A 17,424-nucleotide genomic window follows, 5' to 3' on the forward strand; every position below is an offset into this window, starting at 1 on the left:
GGTTAATCCTGGCGGAGAGGCCACAGAATGGAGAGGGAGTGATGGAGCTCCATTTGAGGAGGGAGAGACGAATTGCCAAAATCCGTATTTCACTTTGAAACCCAGCGCGATTTGAACCCGATCTGACAGAGGGAGTGGATAGTACGATATGCAGTAAGTGAGCAAGGGATTTAAAACCTTCTGGCCACGGTAACGGGACGGCGGCACGGGGTAAAACGCTAAAATGGGGAGAGCGCCAATCTGTAATTAGACAGGCCTACATAATACAGCAGATGAGAGGATGGTGATCGGAGGGGAAAGTGCGCTTCCTGCTCATGAGTTGCGTAAAGTTTGTCTGTTTAAACGTGCATGCATTTGCAGGTTTGTCTTGATCTGTATTTTGCAGATGCGTTTTGAATGCTGCAGTTTGCGTTGATTTGGGCTTCTTAGACCATCCTTCACACAAGATGCCACCTGTATAGAGAAACAACCACCAAACAAACTTTTCTTGCCAACCTATTCCTAGATCCCTTATGCACAAGACAAAATAACCTTTGCTCGATGGTAAAAAATTTGGTTATGCACTTATCGGTCTTTGTATTTGGACTTAGACGAGTTTAGTTACTGTACTGCAGTTCTGCCCTGCGATCAGGACTGTGCTCATGTGGGTGTCCCGGTGCTGATTGCAGGTGATGAAGAGGGTGCGGACGGAGCAGATCCAGTACACGGTGGCTCAGTACCTGAAGAGGCGTCAGTATGTGGACACGGAAAGTTCCCTGAAGGGGGCAAAGCTCTCTCAGACTGCGGAGGAGATGGCGGCCAGCCTCACAGGTGAGAGAATAGACCCACATCCACATGCCAACCTGTCTTTTTTTCACAAGAGTTACAACATATGCATGCCTTGAAGTGCAGGATATAGTAACCTCTCAAAAGGTGGGGTCTCCGCTCTACACATGTGGGATAATCTGACTTGTTCTACATGTCTCCTGACTGCTCCTGTATCTGGGAGTAGATTGTAAAGTGATTTTCTGAATCTAAATACATAAATGAATGAAGCAGTGTTTGCTGATGAACTCTTTCCCTTCCAGTTCAGACCGAGTCTAGCTGTGCCAATGTTGTCTCGGCGGCCCCGTGCCAGGCAGACCCCCAGCAGTATGAAATGCAGTTCGGGCGACTGCGCAGCTTCCTCTCTGGTGAGTTTGATTTGCTCCTCTGTTTTGGGAATATTTAATGTTGATTAAAGGGTGGAGCACTGCCATTAGCCTATAAGTGGAAGTGATTTAAAGTCAGGTGTAAGTGCACAATCTGTAATGAATGATCGCTTTGAACTTGAATGTGTTTGTCTTATTATCATTATTACACTTTCTCTTTCCTGTTGTTCCGGGCTAGCATAAATGCATGTCTTTTACAGGTTCTCTCAGATTATTACTGTTCAAATATCCCCAGAAAGTCAGAATGTGTAAATTTCTCTTCTTTCTTGCCATAGAAGCAGATGTGTCTTGGGGCCGGGAAGTGTCGCTGGTCCTCTACCCTCTCTTTGTCTACCTCCACCTGGACATGGTGCACTGCGGGCTGAAGAGCGCGGTGGACAGCTTCTACAGCCGCTTCCACGGCCTGTTCCAGCAGGACAGCGAGCAGAAGGACACGGTGGAGCAGCTGCGCAACACGCTGTCTGTCCAGGACGTCTCCTCCAACCCCAAGCTCTGCGCCTTCCTGGACAACAAGTATGTGGTGCACCTTTCCGACGAGGCCTACAACTATCTCCTGCGCTACCTCCAGAGTGCCGACAACGCCGCCTTGTGTAAAGTGCTGGGCGCCCGCATCCAGCTGGAGGTGACCCCTGTGCCGCGCACCGACTACCAGCTGTACGGGGGCGGCACGGGCGTGTCAGGGGGTTCCTGCCGGGGAGACGCCAGCGAGGGCCTGGAGCCAGGGGACGTGGGCGCCAGCATCCTCCAAAACGAGGCGGCCCTAGACTCGCTGCAGGACTGCATCAAGCGGGTCAAAGACGGGCCCCCTTCGCTCACCACCGTCTGCTTCTACGCCTTCCACAACACCGATCAGCTGCTCAACACTGCCGAGATCTCCGCCAACAGCAAGCTGCTGGCCGCTGGCTTCGACAACTCCTGCGTGAAGCTGTGGAGCCTGCGGGCGCGCAAGCTCAAGGCCGAGCCCCACCTGGTGGACGTGGCTCGGATCCACCTGGCCTGCGACGTCCTAGATGAGGAGGTGAGGCCCGGTCCTGCGTCTGAGGTTTATTTGTCTTTAATGGCTGATTTGTTTCCAACCAAATCTGAGTGTGTGTGTCATGAAATCTCCCAGGGAGTTTACTGGGGGCAAGAAGTATGAGTGAATAAACGAGTGTGATATCCAAAATGGCAGAAAGAACTCTATAAAATGGGTAGAGGTGCCATTTAAATAATACGCATGTTGCAGTTTAAAATGTTGTCCTATTCTAATGTTTTGCTGACACAGGATATGAAAACCAAAGCTGATGGTGCATTATTTTTATTATGACGTGTCTGTCTCACTCCCGCAGGCCGACGATGAGGACAGCGCCGGCAGCGAGATGAAGATCTTGCGGGGCCACTGCGGCCCGGTGTACCGCACGGCCTTCCTGACCGACGGCTCGGGGCTGCTGTCCTGCTCCGAGGACACCACCATCCGCTACTGGAACCTGAGCAGCTTCACCAACACGGCGCTGTACCAGGGCCACGCCTACCCGGTGTGGGACGTAGACATCAGCCCCTGCAGCCTTTACTTCGCCAGCAGCTCCCACGACCGGACTGCCCGCCTCTGGACGTTCAGCCGCACCTTCCCCCTGCGCTTCTACGCGGGCCACCTGGCTGACGTGGACTGCATCAAGTTCCACCCCAACTCGAACTACTTGGCCACCGGCTCCACCGACAAGACGGTGCGTCTGTGGAGCACCCAGCAGGGCAGCTCCGTGCGCCTCTTCACCGGCCACCGCGGCCCCGTGCTGGCCCTGGCATTCTCCCCCAATGGCAAGTACCTGGCCTCGGCCGGGGAAGATCAGAGACTCAAGCTCTGGGACCTGGCGTCGGGCAACCTCTTTAAGGACCTCCGGGGCCACACTGACACCATCACCAGCCTGTCTTTCAGCCCCGACAGCAGCTTGGTGGCCTCCTCTTCCATGGACAACTCGGTCAGGGTATGGGACATCAGGAACACCTACTGCAACGTGCCGGTAGATGGCTCCTCCAGCGAGCTGGTGGGCCTCTACACGGGCAACACCAGCAACGTGCTGAGCGTACAGTTCATGGCCTGCAACCTATTGCTTGTGACAGGCACAGCGCAGGAGAACCAGGAGCACTAGCGCAAGGGGGACGGGACAACAAGCACAAGGACATAGACCTGCCCCTTCTCAACATCTTCACCAGGATTTCATTTGTTTTGTTGGTTTGTCTGTTCTACAAGGTCAGATTGCTGAAGAGCATTTTGAAAGGAAAGACGTCTGATAGATGAAGATTTACTGTTGTTCAATTTCTTGCTGGGTGTCGTAGTGTCTCATGGTCAGGTTATCTTCCATGCCAATAAAGGGTTTCCAGAACATTCCCTGGGATTCAAAACAGAAACACAACTTCTCATTTCTGACCTGTACATAGTCCTGAAATATCATGTTCTCTATAATTACAGGGGCAACCGAAAAAAAATAATTTAAATCACCCAATCCAAGGTTAAAAAAAGCTATTCCATCGGTTAAGCATTGTGCTAGAACTTTTGTATTTCCTGGGTGTCATTTTTCCTCTCATTCATCTGAGAGAACACTTTCTGACTACGGTCTCCTTTAGCTTCCATTTTTATTCCTGATCGACTGTTGAGGTCCGTGTTTCTTGTTTTGTTCCTTCCTTCCCCAAAATATGGTTTATATTGCACTGTTTCGAAGGGCAACACAGACTCAGTCCGTAGGGTTATGTGTCGCCTATTGCTTCAGAAGAACGTTGGGTGCTTATCGTTATTAAAATGATGGGGTGTCTAATATTTTTAACTTTCACCACATACAGCTGTGACCCCCTGTGCATTGAGGGAGTGGAATTGACACGAGAGAGAAATAAATGACCCCAACTCTCAGTGCACTCTCAACTTTCAGTCCTAGTTTACTGAGCAAAGCTTTTTCTTAATCTGTTTTCTGAATCCATGCTTTTTCACCCCAGTACGGATGCCAGCCTTTAAAAAAACTAAACAAATTCTTCCCCTGTGGAGTGAAACCGGCCCATACGGTTGACTGCAGCCATGACCAAATGTACACTCCCTGTTTTCTATAGGAAGAGCACTATCCAATGACATTTTCTAAGTAGCACGAGAACTCTTTCATATTCGAAATCTTCCCTTTGTACATTTGAAACGGGTGAAATGTTTCTATCTGGAGAAGCGGCACTACTTTTAATTTCTTCCTTGTGGGCTCACTTTGAGATTTACAATACTCAATTTGTATAAGAACGAACAAAATGACCGACCCCAGTGCCTGAGCAGGTGTATAAATGTATCCGCAACAAAGACTCAAATACCCAGATTCTTCTTATGATGTTTAATAAAGAATTCCCTCAGGACAAAGAAACTGTGAGTAAAGAAAATCGAGTGATGATATTCTTGCATTAAAGCCATAATCTCTGTGAGGTAGAGAGAAGACTCCAGTGAGAATCAAAGTGCTTCTCTCGGTTGTTTTTTTATTTTTTGTTTAATTTTCCTTTTACTAAACCTAGTGTAAGCTTTCCAGGCGGGGGAGCTTCGTTAACGTAGACTGGTTAGAATTGACTTTATTCTTCATGCCAGCAGGATTTCTTTGGCTGCCTGGTTTTACAGGATTATTTAATTCTTCCTTCATAACACATTGTGTGGTCTTATAGTGAGAAGAAAATAACCTTTTCCATTAGTTGTATGAAAGTAGTTCCCGTCCACACAACACAAAATAATTTGAAGTAGTTTTTGGTAATTACTGAGCTAAAGAGGAACTGGGGGAAGGCCCGTTACCAAATATAACTCCATAATGGAAAATGTGATTGTGTAGGTCTCATGTTTTTCACGGACGCTTCACCGTGCGTTCTAACACTGCGATAAATCATATTTGTAATCGAACTTCTCAGTTTTGCTTGTTGGATAAGTACCGTGTACTGAGTCATAGACTGTCAATTCAATTTATCAGAGTAATCATGTGAGGGAGTTTCCAGAAAATTATTTTGAATACATTTATTTCCCCTATAGGGCATCGATTTGATAAATACACCTATCATTTGCTTCCGTGTCATTCAAGGTTATTTAATAAAGTTTTTTTACTTCCTTGAGCATCCATCAATACGGTGTGTGTGGTTTCTTATGGACTTTCCAAAAGGCTTTATCTTTGAAAGCATAGGAATTTTATCTGTGGTTTTCATCGCATTATGTACTTGATTGATAGCAACCTGGTTCTCAGACAGCACAACATTGAAAGGAAACTGTGAAAGCCATTAAAGTATCCTAGTTAGAAATCTTCTGTCATAAAGTCTATTTTTAGGATTCTGAGGACTGATGTGTTGTGTATAATTAAAGATTAAAATGTGGGGTTCGCACAAATAAATTGGAGTTTGTGTGCTCTACACAAAGTTTTGTCTTTGGAGCTATTCTACAGGTTATAAATACAATTCTGCTGAGATGTAGTTATATCCCAGTTTATTCCAATATACAATGGTTAATAAAAATAAAAAGCCACTTAACTGTATGTCCCTAACTTCTGTCGTTGTCAACATGCCTTGCCTTGCAACCCTTGCCAAATTAAATAAAACATCATAAGATTGAATGGTATTTTGGACGAAGGTCCTGCAACAGATATATGCATAATCAACTGGTAACTATATGTATATTCATTTTGGGCGGCAAACGATTACACATCCTGATATTGGTGATGTGAGTGCAAACTGTTGCCCACATTTGTCATATTAGTCTACCAAAAACAAAATGTTCCAGTCTTATCCAAACCTCTTTTACACAGTTTTTACTTTTTAGTGTATTTGAATCTCCCCGCATCCATTCTATAGCTACTATCGTCCATCTGCTTCTTCCGATGTCTCTGGCCCGTTGCCATCTTAACGCCTTTTATTAAAAAGACGTCCCATACCTTTGTTTGTTCTGGAATCCATTTATGGTCCTCATTCTCTCTTCTTGTGATTCTAAGCGTACATCTCTCGATGTGGATTGAGAGTTTTGCGCGTCATGGAGAGTGTGAATGTTGCGGGGAAGGTGCAGCTCACACTATCCTCCTTTGAAACATATGGGAGTCATAGGCTTTCGACAGGGATTTCAGGGAGACGAGCTGTGAAGCAATCCTGCAGGTTTTTCCTTTTGGGTAAATAATAAAAGTGATATCTTCAAATGGAAATCCTGCGGCAGAATGATGCACTAAACTATAACTGGAGGGGTATTTCAAAGAGGTTATGACTGCAACTGTATGTAATGCCTCAACTGGCACAGGGGGGGAAAAATAGGTTTGCACCATCTGCCATTGAAACAAGACTTTCAGTGTGCTGTCGACTGAATGTACAGAGCAGTATTATTGTAGGGGGGGATTGTTTGAATACTATTTTCTTAATTGATTGCCTGCAAACCGGCCTGTGTGTACAGGTTGTTTTGTTTCCGGTGCTTTACATTCCGAAGGTGGTTGTTTTTTGTATCAAGATTTATATTAAAATGTCTGCTTAAAAGAAAACCAAATGTATTGATTTGATTTTACAAGACATGTATAAAATGCAAGATTCAGGTTACTAAGGCAATACCGTCAAGGTTCCCCCCGTGTTAGTGTATATTTTAGGGCACAACTATTGTGTCAGCTTTATTCTTATTATTCCACTTGTTAAATACGCTTTGGCAGGATTCCTATTAAATGCAATGTATTCTTCACATCAAAAGCCGGAAGGACCTTTTCTTATCCTTCTGTTTGTAGGAATTTGTTTGACATTTCTGACCCCAAGCCAAACGATTGTACAGAAAAACCGTGAACAAATCTTGCATGTGTTTGAAGCCATTTACATATAATAATAATAAGTATAATGGATTATTTTACATCCCACACATGATGTTTTTGATTCCTGTATTCCGTGGAAGAAGATCAAACAAAAAACGACAGACTTCAATGGTGGGGGGTGGTGGGGGGGCACAGGCCTGTTTATCAGATTGGCAGCAGGAGCAGGAAGTGTGTAACTTCCAATCTGCAGAGTTGCCTGTCTTGTGTTGTCCCTTTTCTGGTATCCATTCAGGGTGGAGTGCTGCCAGATTCCTAGGATGCAACCAAAGTTCCCCCTAATTCTTGTTGAGATCAAACAATCACGTCAAACAAGACACGCATTCTTCCAGTGGGCATGAACAGATTTTTTTGTAAGCTCCAACTTCCAGAAAAAGGTCAAGTGGGCTTTTTCTTTAAACAAAGCGGTGGAGTTATGCATGTCAGTTGAATCGGTTATTTTGTTCATTCAGAAACTGGATACATAAAAAAAAAAAGTATCCTTGAAAATATGGTGCCTCTATAGTCGCGATTATACGGTAAAAGGAAGTCGTGTGTGGAGCACCGATGACGATCGACATTTGATTGGTGATGCCTTTGTTGTCCTATTTTTCCGGTGCTACTACCGCATGTCACAGGTGTCGGCGGGGTGACCTTAACTTCTGCAGAAGCGGTTTCGGAGGGGCGTGCTCGGCGTTTTGGTGGGCGTTGCACCCATTTCGCGTTATTATCACATCTGTTTCCAATGTGCTGGGGAGAGATTGCAGAGGAGATGCGGGGGGGATCTGGCAGCGCAGTGTGATGCGCCGCTCGGCTGGAGGCAACATGATAAGAGCCCGACCGCGACAGATAGGCTGGATTGCAACCGACACCAAAGTCACAATGATCGGAGCAGCGCCTTCACTGCCTTCCCTGCTCTGAGGAGAAGAGCAAACTCGCACCCGGGCGATTTCGCTTCCGTGCAATGAGGATCGCGCCCTTGACTGTGTCGCAGACTCTTGGTTTTCGCTGGATTTGCAGACTGACCGACGGTGAACTCGCGAATTGTGCACGGGATGTACACACGTTGTGTCCTCAACCTGGCCGGTCCGATACGAGTGGGCTTGCCGTGGACCATGTATAGTTGCGCCAGCCTGCGGGGGTATGCCGCCAGTGCCAGTGCCAGTGCCAGTGCCAGTGCCAGTGCCAGTGCCAGTGCCGGGCAGGGGTTGAGCTGGTTTCGGGTCAAGAGGCGCCGGGGATTGGGCGACAGCAGATGTCTGAGTGGTTTCATGGGAATCGGTTTAGGAAACGCCGTCTGTCCGTCATCTTTCCCCGTGTCCAGGGCACATCCACTTCTTTTCTCCGGCTATACATTGTCCATACATTCGCCAGGCAGGTTTGCCAGATGGATCGCATCGTCGGCTTCAAAGCCAGAAGCTGGACAACCTGAAGGGGTGACGGAAGCCGAGAAGAAACCCAGCCGGCTTCTTTCCGCGGACGGGAGACGGCTGCTCCAGCTGGCACACCCGGAGCGGGGGCGACTGACGGGTTAGCCGTTTCCATATGGCATAGGCGATGTTCTGGCTTGGCACCTCTTCAATGCAAAAGCAGCTTAGTAATTGACGAAAATCCACGTAAAATAGATGAAATCTTGCATGAATGCATCTAAATTAGAAGCATGTACCAGTAGGATAGATAAGGAAAGGAGATCCTAAAATGAGAATGTGTTCCAAAGCTTGTCTCTAAAAACATTTTTTTCCTAGGCAAATGCTTTTATGGCTTTTGCACTTTATTGGGTATAATTTGTGGCACACACACACACACACACACATATGAATGTAGATGAAGTGCCCACAATCCTCACTGATGCCCATGGAGGTTTGTGCCACTCTGTATATGATGTTTCAATCCCGCTCTGCTGGGATGGGTGTTAAATAATGTATGTTTCACTCGTGAGAGAGACATCATTATAGCTGGCAAATGGCTTTACACTACGTGACCATGTCAGCATAGCCATTTCGCTTCAGTGAAAACCCTTTCCAGTTTCAACTTGTTCAACCAGCTGTGCTTTCTCTGTCTCCTCAGCCGCCTTGGGTTTCCTGTTGGTTTCCAGTACCGTCACAATGTCGGCGCCCTTCTTCCTGGGCAAGGTGATCGACACCATCTACACGAGCCCGGCGCAGGACCTGAGCACCTCTCTGGGCAGCCTATGTGCCATGATGGCCGGGGTGTTCCTCTGCGGGGCAGCGGCCAACGCTGCCCGGGTCTATCTCATGCAGATCTCGGGTGAGTACAGAGTTCAGCTCGTTTAATGTTCGGCTTGGTTGACAGAGCCGCTGTTGGGTTAAGAATATCCTTTTAAAAAGAATAATTGAGAAGTTTATAATATAACCGCACAGTTTACAGCCCTTGAATGTCACATAGAGACACCTGGCACTCACTTCCTGTTTGGCTCACACTTGGCTGACTGACCATCTGCCAAGTGTATAGCAGCATGATCCAGTCAGGGCATGGATGTCAAACCCAGCTGGTTTAATTAACGATTGGTGATTTATGAATGCAGGGCAAATAACCGGTCGTTCTAAAATAAAATAAATAAATGACAACCTCATGAAATAAAGACTTTCCTATAATGGATGTTTTTTCTTGTCTTTGCCTGTTCTAACGACCCCTAAAGAAAGTCATCCTGAAATGTTCTCTCTGTGATGATTCTTGCAGGACAGCAGATTGTGCGCAATTTACGAGAATCCCTTTTTTCCTCAATTTTGAGGCAGGAGGTGGGCTTCTTTGACCGGACTCGCACCGGCGAGCTCATCAACCGCCTGTCCGCCGACACGGCCCTCATCGGCCACTCTATCACCGACAACCTCTCCGACGGCCTCCGCGCTGTAGCTCAGGCAACAGCTGGGGTTGGCATGATGGTAAACCCCTGGCACGCCTGCACGCCTTTATTTCATTTTATTCCTGTCGATATGCTGCGTTGCAAGAAGTTCCGTTGTTTTTGTGCATTGAATACACCATTGACACTAATAAGTGTCAGACGTGCTTCACCCTGACACAGCCTCGTCGATATAATTATTTGAGCATCCCTATTATTTATGTATTATCATCACTCATGCTTGTTTTTATACGCGATTAGAAAATGCCTAAATTAAACGGATGCACTTTTTTAAATTATTATTTGAAGAGGTTTTGCATCCTCTTCACTGAACGAAAACAGAACTTGCCTTAAATGTCGTGTAAAACATGAAATGGAGTGAATTTGTTTCACTTTCTCTTTATTTGAATCCATTTAAATCCTTTTTGAATTCTCAGTTGTGCTAGTCTGGAGAGCTACACCCCTTCTGTCTGTTAATGCTCTCGAAATGTCATTTTCAGTGTGTCTTACTTGAGAATATCTACGACTGATAAATGTTTGTTCCGCAACATTTTGTGCATTAATCTCTATTGCCTCTGCTTGTGTTCCAGTTTTATGTGTCTCCCAGCCTTGCTGCCTTTGTCCTGATGATCGTGCCCCCGCTTGCAGGCCTGGCAGTGGTCTACGGCAGATATTTGCGCTCGCTGTCCAAGCGAACTCAGGACTCGCTGGCTGAGGCCACACAGGTAACCAGGACTAATTTAGGGGATCTTCCATGGCTCATCTTACCCAGAATACACACCAAAACTGGCATTTTCATTAAAACTTTAAGGTTTTATAATCTCCATCTCTCTTTCTCTCTAACAGTTGGCCGAAGAGCGGATTAGCAATTTAAGAACGGTGCGAGCGTTCGGGAAAGAGTTAATTGAGGTGGAGAAATATGTGGAAAAGATCAACTACATCCTGCACCTGGCGAAGAAAGAGGCGGTGGTCCGCGCTGGCTTCTTTGGAGCTGTGAGTGTGTCATTCTTAACACCGTTGTGTGTCACATCGTGTCTGGAAAAGTGGTCGACTGATCTTGTCCATGGATGGTTCTTTATTAGCACGTAGTGGCAACAGAGCAGAGAACGTGTCCACAGGACTTGGGTGTTGTGAGTCTGCATGTTGAGTTTTGCAGCCTCTTTACAGGAAACGTCTTTTGTTTGCTCTGATTTTAGGGTGTGACCATTTTTTTTGTAAAAGCTATCTGCCCAAACAAGACTAACGTGTATCCAGGCTGGGTTTCTGACTGTTCTGGGCGCTCTCCTTTAATTGTTCTCATTCATATCCTGTGGTCACTCAATCTGTGCCTTTGCTCATTGCTACACCAAATATCCTGGAACACAGTGAAATCATCTTTCAATTGTCTGCACTACTGATGGGCCAAAACCATTAAATAGGATCTGAGTCATAATGAAATCTACTTGGTCCTGCCTTCACTTTACCTGACCCTGTGATTTATTCTGTAGTATGTGGGCAAGCACTACAGTCTGAGTGACTTTGTAAGGACAACGACAGTCATGATAGTTGAGTTAATTATAGTTCAGTGACAGTAGCTTATCCATGGATAGTTATGTCCATTCATTCATATGTAATTCTTGCGGAACAGAAAGCACTCTGGTTTCTATCCCATTGTTTTGTGCTTTACCATGGAAAGTAAACCGTAACGTCACATTCTCCTGATTCCCACCTCTTGTCAACCTCCTCCTTTGGTCACGCAATCATAAAATACAGTTCTAAATCTTTCCGTTATTTTAATTTATTGTGAAACTGTCCTCGGATCACAGGAGAAGGAGAATAGGGATGTAGAAAGTGCAAAGGCGCAAATGTCGAGTTTCGAAATGAGATTTCGCGGCTGCGGAGATGGACAGGAAGCCGAGCATTACTACGCAATGCAGCAGAGACGTTGCCGCAGGTGAGAGATGTCCCAATGGTTATAGCAGGGGTGTCGGGGCTGAGGATTGTCGTGTTGCTTTCTTGCAGACGGGGCTGAGCGGCAACATGATCGTGCTCTCTGTGCTCTACAAGGGAGGCTTGCTGATGGGCAGCGAGCACATGACGGTGGGCGAGCTCTCCTCCTTCCTCATGTACGCCTTCTGGGTGGGGGTGAGCATCGCAGGTAAGAGGGCTGACTCGGGCAGACACAATCTGTAGATCAACCGCCCAGACTATGGCTGACTGCAGTCTTCGGCCAATCGCCCAGCTCCAGCCGATTGAACTAAAAAATAATCAGCTGTTTCAGGAGATACAGACCACACCCCCACTGCTTGGTGGTTTATTGATAGGTGGGCAAAATATATTACTGGCACTCTGTGGATCAGTGAGGCTTTCTGTTAGGAAGAGTTAACAATCTGTGTGTGTACGGGGGCAGGGTGTGACATCAGAGGCTCGCGTTGGTCATGGTTGGTGATGAGTCTGATCACATCACTGCCCACCACACCAGAACAAATGGATTCTCCTTTTATTTTGCCCCTTCTTGTGCGATTGGTTTTATTTTCCATCTTCTCAGCTGACATCTTTCAATTTTTTGGTTTTGTCACGCATTCATTCTGGGTGATGGACTCGTATCACCTCTCTCTTCAAGAAGAACATTATTTTACAGAAGTGTGTTGCTCAAAGCACAGCTTGAATTGAGCGGTCGTAACAGGCAGAGCAGGAGTACTCTGACTGTTACACTCCTCATGTGCTTGTTGCTTTAGCGGACTGTGCGCTCTGTGTGTTTTGCAGGTCTCAGCTCCTTCTACTCAGAGTTAATGAAGGGGTTTGGAGCTGGCGACCGGTTGTGGCAGCTGCTGGATCGAAAGCCCGAGTTTCCTCTGAATGGTGAGTTAATTATCCCCTTATCTTTCACTTATTCGTACTCTTGGTCTGCTAACCCATGCATTTCAAAATAGGCAACGACCTCCCCCACCACAGCGATCTTGGCATCAGTCGCTGAAGACTAATTTGGACTCGGTTGTGTAATTTGAGAGCGTTGTTTCAATGGAAAACAACACATTCTTTATCTTTCTAGCAAGTATCTCGTTTGAGGTTATATTTGAACTAATGCAACACTTTAAACTCTGTTGAGCAAAACAGTGTGCATTTCATTATTTGCAAATGAATACAAGTGGTGACTTTTTCACTGCCTCCACCTCTTTGCGTCACACTTAGTTTGGAACGCAAACCGGACAGATCAGACAAGCCGTTTTAAACTACCTTGGCATCTCTCTCTGAAATACTAAGCAGTCTCACTGTTTTTTTCCCACTTCTTTCCAACCCCAGAGGGTGCTGTGCTGAGGCCAGAAGAGCTGAAGGGGGCTTTGGATTTCCGCAACGTGACGTTCTCGTACCCCACCCGCAAAGATGCCCCTATTTTTCAAAACCTCAGCCTGTCCGTGCCGGCCGGCTCCGTCATGGCGGTCGTAGGCCCCAGTGGTTCGGGGAAGTCCACGTTGGTGTCTCTGCTGCTAAGACTCTACGACCCCGACTCTGGTGAGCTATAGAAGCCAAAGCAGGTCAATCCGGTTCAGATATGGTTGTTTATGCCATGGATCTTGGCAGTTAGTGTTGATGATGACTCAATTTAAAGGTATAAAATATACAAATCAAAAAAAATCCCCCAAATTTTCCCAAGACTTTATAACTACTTTATTTTTTCAGCTGCGTACTGAAAAGTGTCTTCTAACAGGTATGATTACTGTCGATGGGCTCAACGTACAGGATCTGAATCCATTCTGGCTGCGGAGCAACATTGGGACTGTCAGTCAGGTGAGACAGACCCGCTTCCTGTGCATTTCAACCCATTTAATTCATGAATTCTGCTTAATTAAGGTGTCTGAGCTGCCGCATCTTTTCTCTTGGTCTCCAGGAGCCCGTGCTGTTTTCCTGCTCCATCGCAGAGAACATTGCATATGGCGCACAGGACCCCTCCCAGGTCTCGGCTCAGGACATCCACCGGGCCGCCCAAATCGCCAACGCAGACCGCTTCATCCAGGGCTTCCCCAGGGGCTATGACACGGTGGTGGGCGAGAAAGGCGTTCTTCTCTCAGGTGAGAGGAAGGCAGATGGAGATGGAGATTATCAGAAAATTTTGTTAGCAGCAAAACAGGATTTCAGTGATTATATAAACAATGGTGGAATTATGTTAAAATTGCAGGGTATCTGTTTTTTTGTTTTAAATCACTACTGCTTCCTTTCACAAACAGCCACTAGGGGGTGTATTTTCCCCTTCTTTTTCTAAATTTTAAATATTCATTAAATGAGAGAGAGCTCTGAGTGTTCGACACCATTCTTACACAAAGACAGAAAGAAGCTAGTAAAGTATAACTAGATCTACCTGCATGTACCATCCAGTGTGTCAAAGTTACTGGTGGAAGATATTCACTTCCAAATTGGCTGCCATCAGATTTAACTGTTTTTTTTTTCGCCACAGGCGGTCAGAAGCAGAGGATTGCGATAGCTCGGGCTGTACTCAAGGTATTTCTTTCACACTACTATTTTTCCATGTATATTTTCCCTAGCAATGGATCTCAAATTCAGGCCAGTGTTATTAATATCATAATACAATTTTAAAACTCAAACTTTTTTTTAGAATGCTTTTTATGCAATCTTTTTATACCATGTTTTCTTTGACTCCATTTTTTATCATAGATCCTTTATTTTCAGAATCCGCTTATGAGAAACTTTTCAAAAGCGACAACCTGTAACCAAATCTGTGAGTGAATGGGGAAAGCAGATGGCCTTGCTCACTTTCATGTTTTTATTCTGCAGAATCCCAAGATACTTCTACTGGATGAAGCCACCAGGTAAGCTTTTAAATATTGATACCTGCTGCCCTTGTAAAGTTGTTTTGTAAACACAAGAATTTAAACGCATTGACTGAAGAAGGGAGACATTAATTGGTTTTCTCTATTCTGAAACCCCACGAAGGGGCCCAAAGAATGTTACATTGGTGTCAGTAGTGGGATATTACAAGCCTGCACCAGTCCATCTCGGTTAGGGGAGTTAAGTGTTAAATACAGCATACTCTTTAGAACATCTGTGCATCATTACTGCTCGTTTGGGCTCACTTATCCTACCAGGTTGCAGGTACACCTTAGATTACTCTGGTGTGCTCATTGTACGTAAGCCTACTCTGTAAACCCACTGTGACAGGAAGCAGGACTAAACTTTGTTAATATTAACTGGGTTTATGGGGCAGCTGAAGAGCACTGTTGTTCTGACCTCTGTGGGGTGTGTCTTCCCTCAGCGCTCTGGATGCAGAGAATGAGTTCCTGGTCCAGGAAGCCCTGGAGCGGCTGATGGAGGACCGCACTGTCCTCATCATCGCCCACCGGCTCTCCACCATTCAGAACGCGGACGCTGTGGCCGTGCTGGACCAGTGCCGCGTGGTGGAGTGTGGGCGGCACGAGGAGCTGCTGGGGAACGCAGAGGGGCTCTTCAGGAAGCTGGTGGAGAAGCAGTCTTTTCTGCAGAACAACCACAAACACGTGGTGTGCGAGTAATTTTTCAAACACTGCACTGACGATTTTAAGGTTTTATGGTTCACGACGGACGATTGACGTACATTCCTGTCCACGTGCCGGTGATGGAAATGCAATTGTGATTTTACCTGTGACAGCAAGTACACTGAGAAAGTGTACTGTGAGAATGGCGTGATCGTAAAAGACCGCAGATTGAATAAAAAAATCGGAACAAAAAAAATCCCACCCTACACTTAAAAGTAAAGAACACACAGGCTTCATTTTTCAACAGATTGATTTCAAAGTGCACCACAAAGATGTTAGAAACATCCCACAACCCACAATCACAGACATGCACCTCTGGGATGTGACGTGGTCACTGTCTGGAGTCCTCCCTTTACTAGAACACAAACCGCTCCAAAGATGTGTGTCTTTTATTATTGTTTTGTTGTTTTCGGTTTTGTTTTTACAAAATTAGGTGCAAAATGTTACTTTATGTGAAGGTACTGTATTCATTTTTAGACAATGAAGGCATATACTACAGGTCTTGCAACTATTAATGACCCTTCCTATGAAACACTCAATCATCAGATTAACTAAATTAATGTCCAAATATGAATTTCAGATTGTATTTCCACATTAAAAGGAAGCAAAATGCAGAGCACTCTTATTTTGCATATGTAGCCTCGGACAGAAGTAAAATATTGATAGAAATCAGTGGAAGCATTATTGGGGATATGTATGCCTATGAATGCAGATGTTTCTTCAGTTCAATAATGATCTAATGCAAGAAATAAACATATACTTGTCAGAGTGAGCACAAAATTGGGTTAGCAGGGTCGAAAGTTGGCTTGAAACGACTGCCCACGACTGTTCCAACAAGATAAGATAATGGTTTTAATTCCTAATCGCACAACCGGACATAATGATTCAAGATCTGTTGACTTATATCCATAGAGTTCCCCATTTTCAAAAAAGAAATACTCTTGGCCAAGGCTGAATATGTATGTAGAAACCGAAGATAAATTGGATTGCTAGATTTGATGTGCCTTGTTAAATTCAGAGAAGAGAGAATATAAAGTATATAAAGAGTATTTCTTTAAAATAATGTGTTTACAGCTGCACTTTATGTGAAAGGGGTAATTAAGTATATGTTTCATGTGTTTTTTTAAATTGCATTTTACCAATAGTTTAATGTTACAATATCAGGTTTTATATGAAGTGCCACAAAATACTGCTTTGTCTGGAGAAATATAGTTTAATCCCTACAGATGAACTGTATTTTGTATTAAACTGTATACTCTGTATGCTGTCAAGCATTCTGTATAGAGTGAATGTGTCAGACTTGATCATCCACCGTCTTTGTACTACTGATTTGTTCCTACTAAATACATGGAAGTGTTGGATTAATTAATGAATGTCTTGTGTGATTCTCAAATGTTGTCTGTGGACTCCTGTTCTTTCCCATCCAGAAATGAGCCCAATAATAGTCCTGAATTATGTGTTTCAGAGAGGTCTCCCGTTAAGAATAAATACATTTCTATACGATCCCTAGATCAGTTCTCCCAGCTGGCTTCATGTTAATAAATGCATATTAATTAAGTATTAGTTGGGGTGGGGGGGGGGGGATCTGTAACAAAATCAATTGCTTTGTGTATCCTGATAGTAATGCTAAATTCAAGCTCTGATACTTAAAATCTGGTAATGAGTCTGCTTACAATACTTGAGTTTCTGTCAGTATGATTATTTGAAATCGAGCAGGTACAGACACTTACAGGTTCACTGCAGACCATTGTGACTGTCTAGTGACCAAAATGCCCCCAGTATTTGCATATCTGGGAGATGTACTTGACTGAGTCAGGCTGCTGTGATTCCTAGAAATCCAGAATTAAATCATGGTACTCAACAAAATGCCTAATATTCCAACACAGTGGATAAGCACAAAATATGTTGTGTTTAAATTCAAAGAAAAACATATACTGGGTTGTTTTTAATATGTTTCCTAAGTGTAGAACCTGGGTATATGACATGGGGGACTGCTAGAATGTGTGAACACTACCGTAACCAAATTAATCAATACACCAGAAAGCAAATATGTCACGTCTTTTTTGTGACTTGTGGGATTTTATTTA

The 17,424-nt window shown here is 45.0% G+C and overlaps 2 protein-coding genes across 2 annotated transcripts; both read left to right on the top strand.

Moving 5' to 3' along the window:
* Positions 1-6: 6 nt before the first annotated feature.
* Positions 7-6,684, top strand: taf5l (TAF5-like RNA polymerase II, p300/CBP-associated factor (PCAF)-associated factor). Its single transcript, XM_066697242.1, has 5 exons — positions 7-153; positions 669-810; positions 1,068-1,172; positions 1,466-2,208; positions 2,519-6,684. Exons 2-5 carry the CDS (start codon positions 672-674, stop codon positions 3,314-3,316), a joined length of 1,785 nt encoding a protein of 594 aa, XP_066553339.1. The 5' UTR covers positions 7-153; positions 669-671; the 3' UTR covers positions 3,317-6,684.
* Positions 6,685-7,534: 850 nt separating this feature from the next.
* On the top strand, positions 7,535-16,730 carry abcb10 (ATP-binding cassette, sub-family B (MDR/TAP), member 10). The gene is made up of 13 exons (XM_066697241.1): positions 7,535-8,500; positions 9,038-9,238; positions 9,671-9,873; positions 10,421-10,555; positions 10,677-10,823; positions 11,832-11,967; positions 12,576-12,671; positions 13,113-13,322; positions 13,519-13,598; positions 13,699-13,879; positions 14,263-14,306; positions 14,601-14,635; positions 15,079-16,730. The coding sequence occupies exons 1-13, from the start codon at positions 8,026-8,028 to the stop codon at positions 15,332-15,334; spliced, it is 2,199 nt and encodes a 732-aa protein (XP_066553338.1). The 5' UTR covers positions 7,535-8,025; the 3' UTR covers positions 15,335-16,730.
* The last annotated feature ends 694 nt before the right edge of the window (positions 16,731-17,424 follow it).

This window comes from Amia ocellicauda, chromosome 23 (assembly GCF_036373705.1).
Source record: "Amia ocellicauda isolate fAmiCal2 chromosome 23, fAmiCal2.hap1, whole genome shotgun sequence".
NCBI lineage: Eukaryota > Metazoa > Chordata > Actinopteri > Amiiformes > Amiidae > Amia > Amia ocellicauda.

Excerpts from the sequence above, each read along its gene's own strand:
- taf5l (XM_066697242.1), top strand. The coding sequence starts at position 672 with ATGAAGAGGGTGCGGACGGAGCAGATCCAGTACACGGTGGCTCAGTAC. Across the intron at positions 811-1,067 it reads GATGGCGGCCAGCCTCACAG|TTCAGACCGAGTCTAGCTGT; the intron begins GTGAGAGAATAG and ends TTTCCCTTCCAG. Across the intron at positions 2,209-2,518 it reads GCGACGTCCTAGATGAGGAG|GCCGACGATGAGGACAGCGC; the intron begins GTGAGGCCCGGT and ends TCACTCCCGCAG.
- abcb10 (XM_066697241.1), top strand. The coding sequence starts at position 8,026 with ATGTACACACGTTGTGTCCTCAACCTGGCCGGTCCGATACGAGTGGGC. Across the intron at positions 10,556-10,676 it reads CGCTGGCTGAGGCCACACAG|TTGGCCGAAGAGCGGATTAG; the intron begins GTAACCAGGACT and ends TCTCTCTAACAG. Across the intron at positions 13,880-14,262 it reads GAAAGGCGTTCTTCTCTCAG|GCGGTCAGAAGCAGAGGATT; the intron begins GTGAGAGGAAGG and ends TTTTCGCCACAG.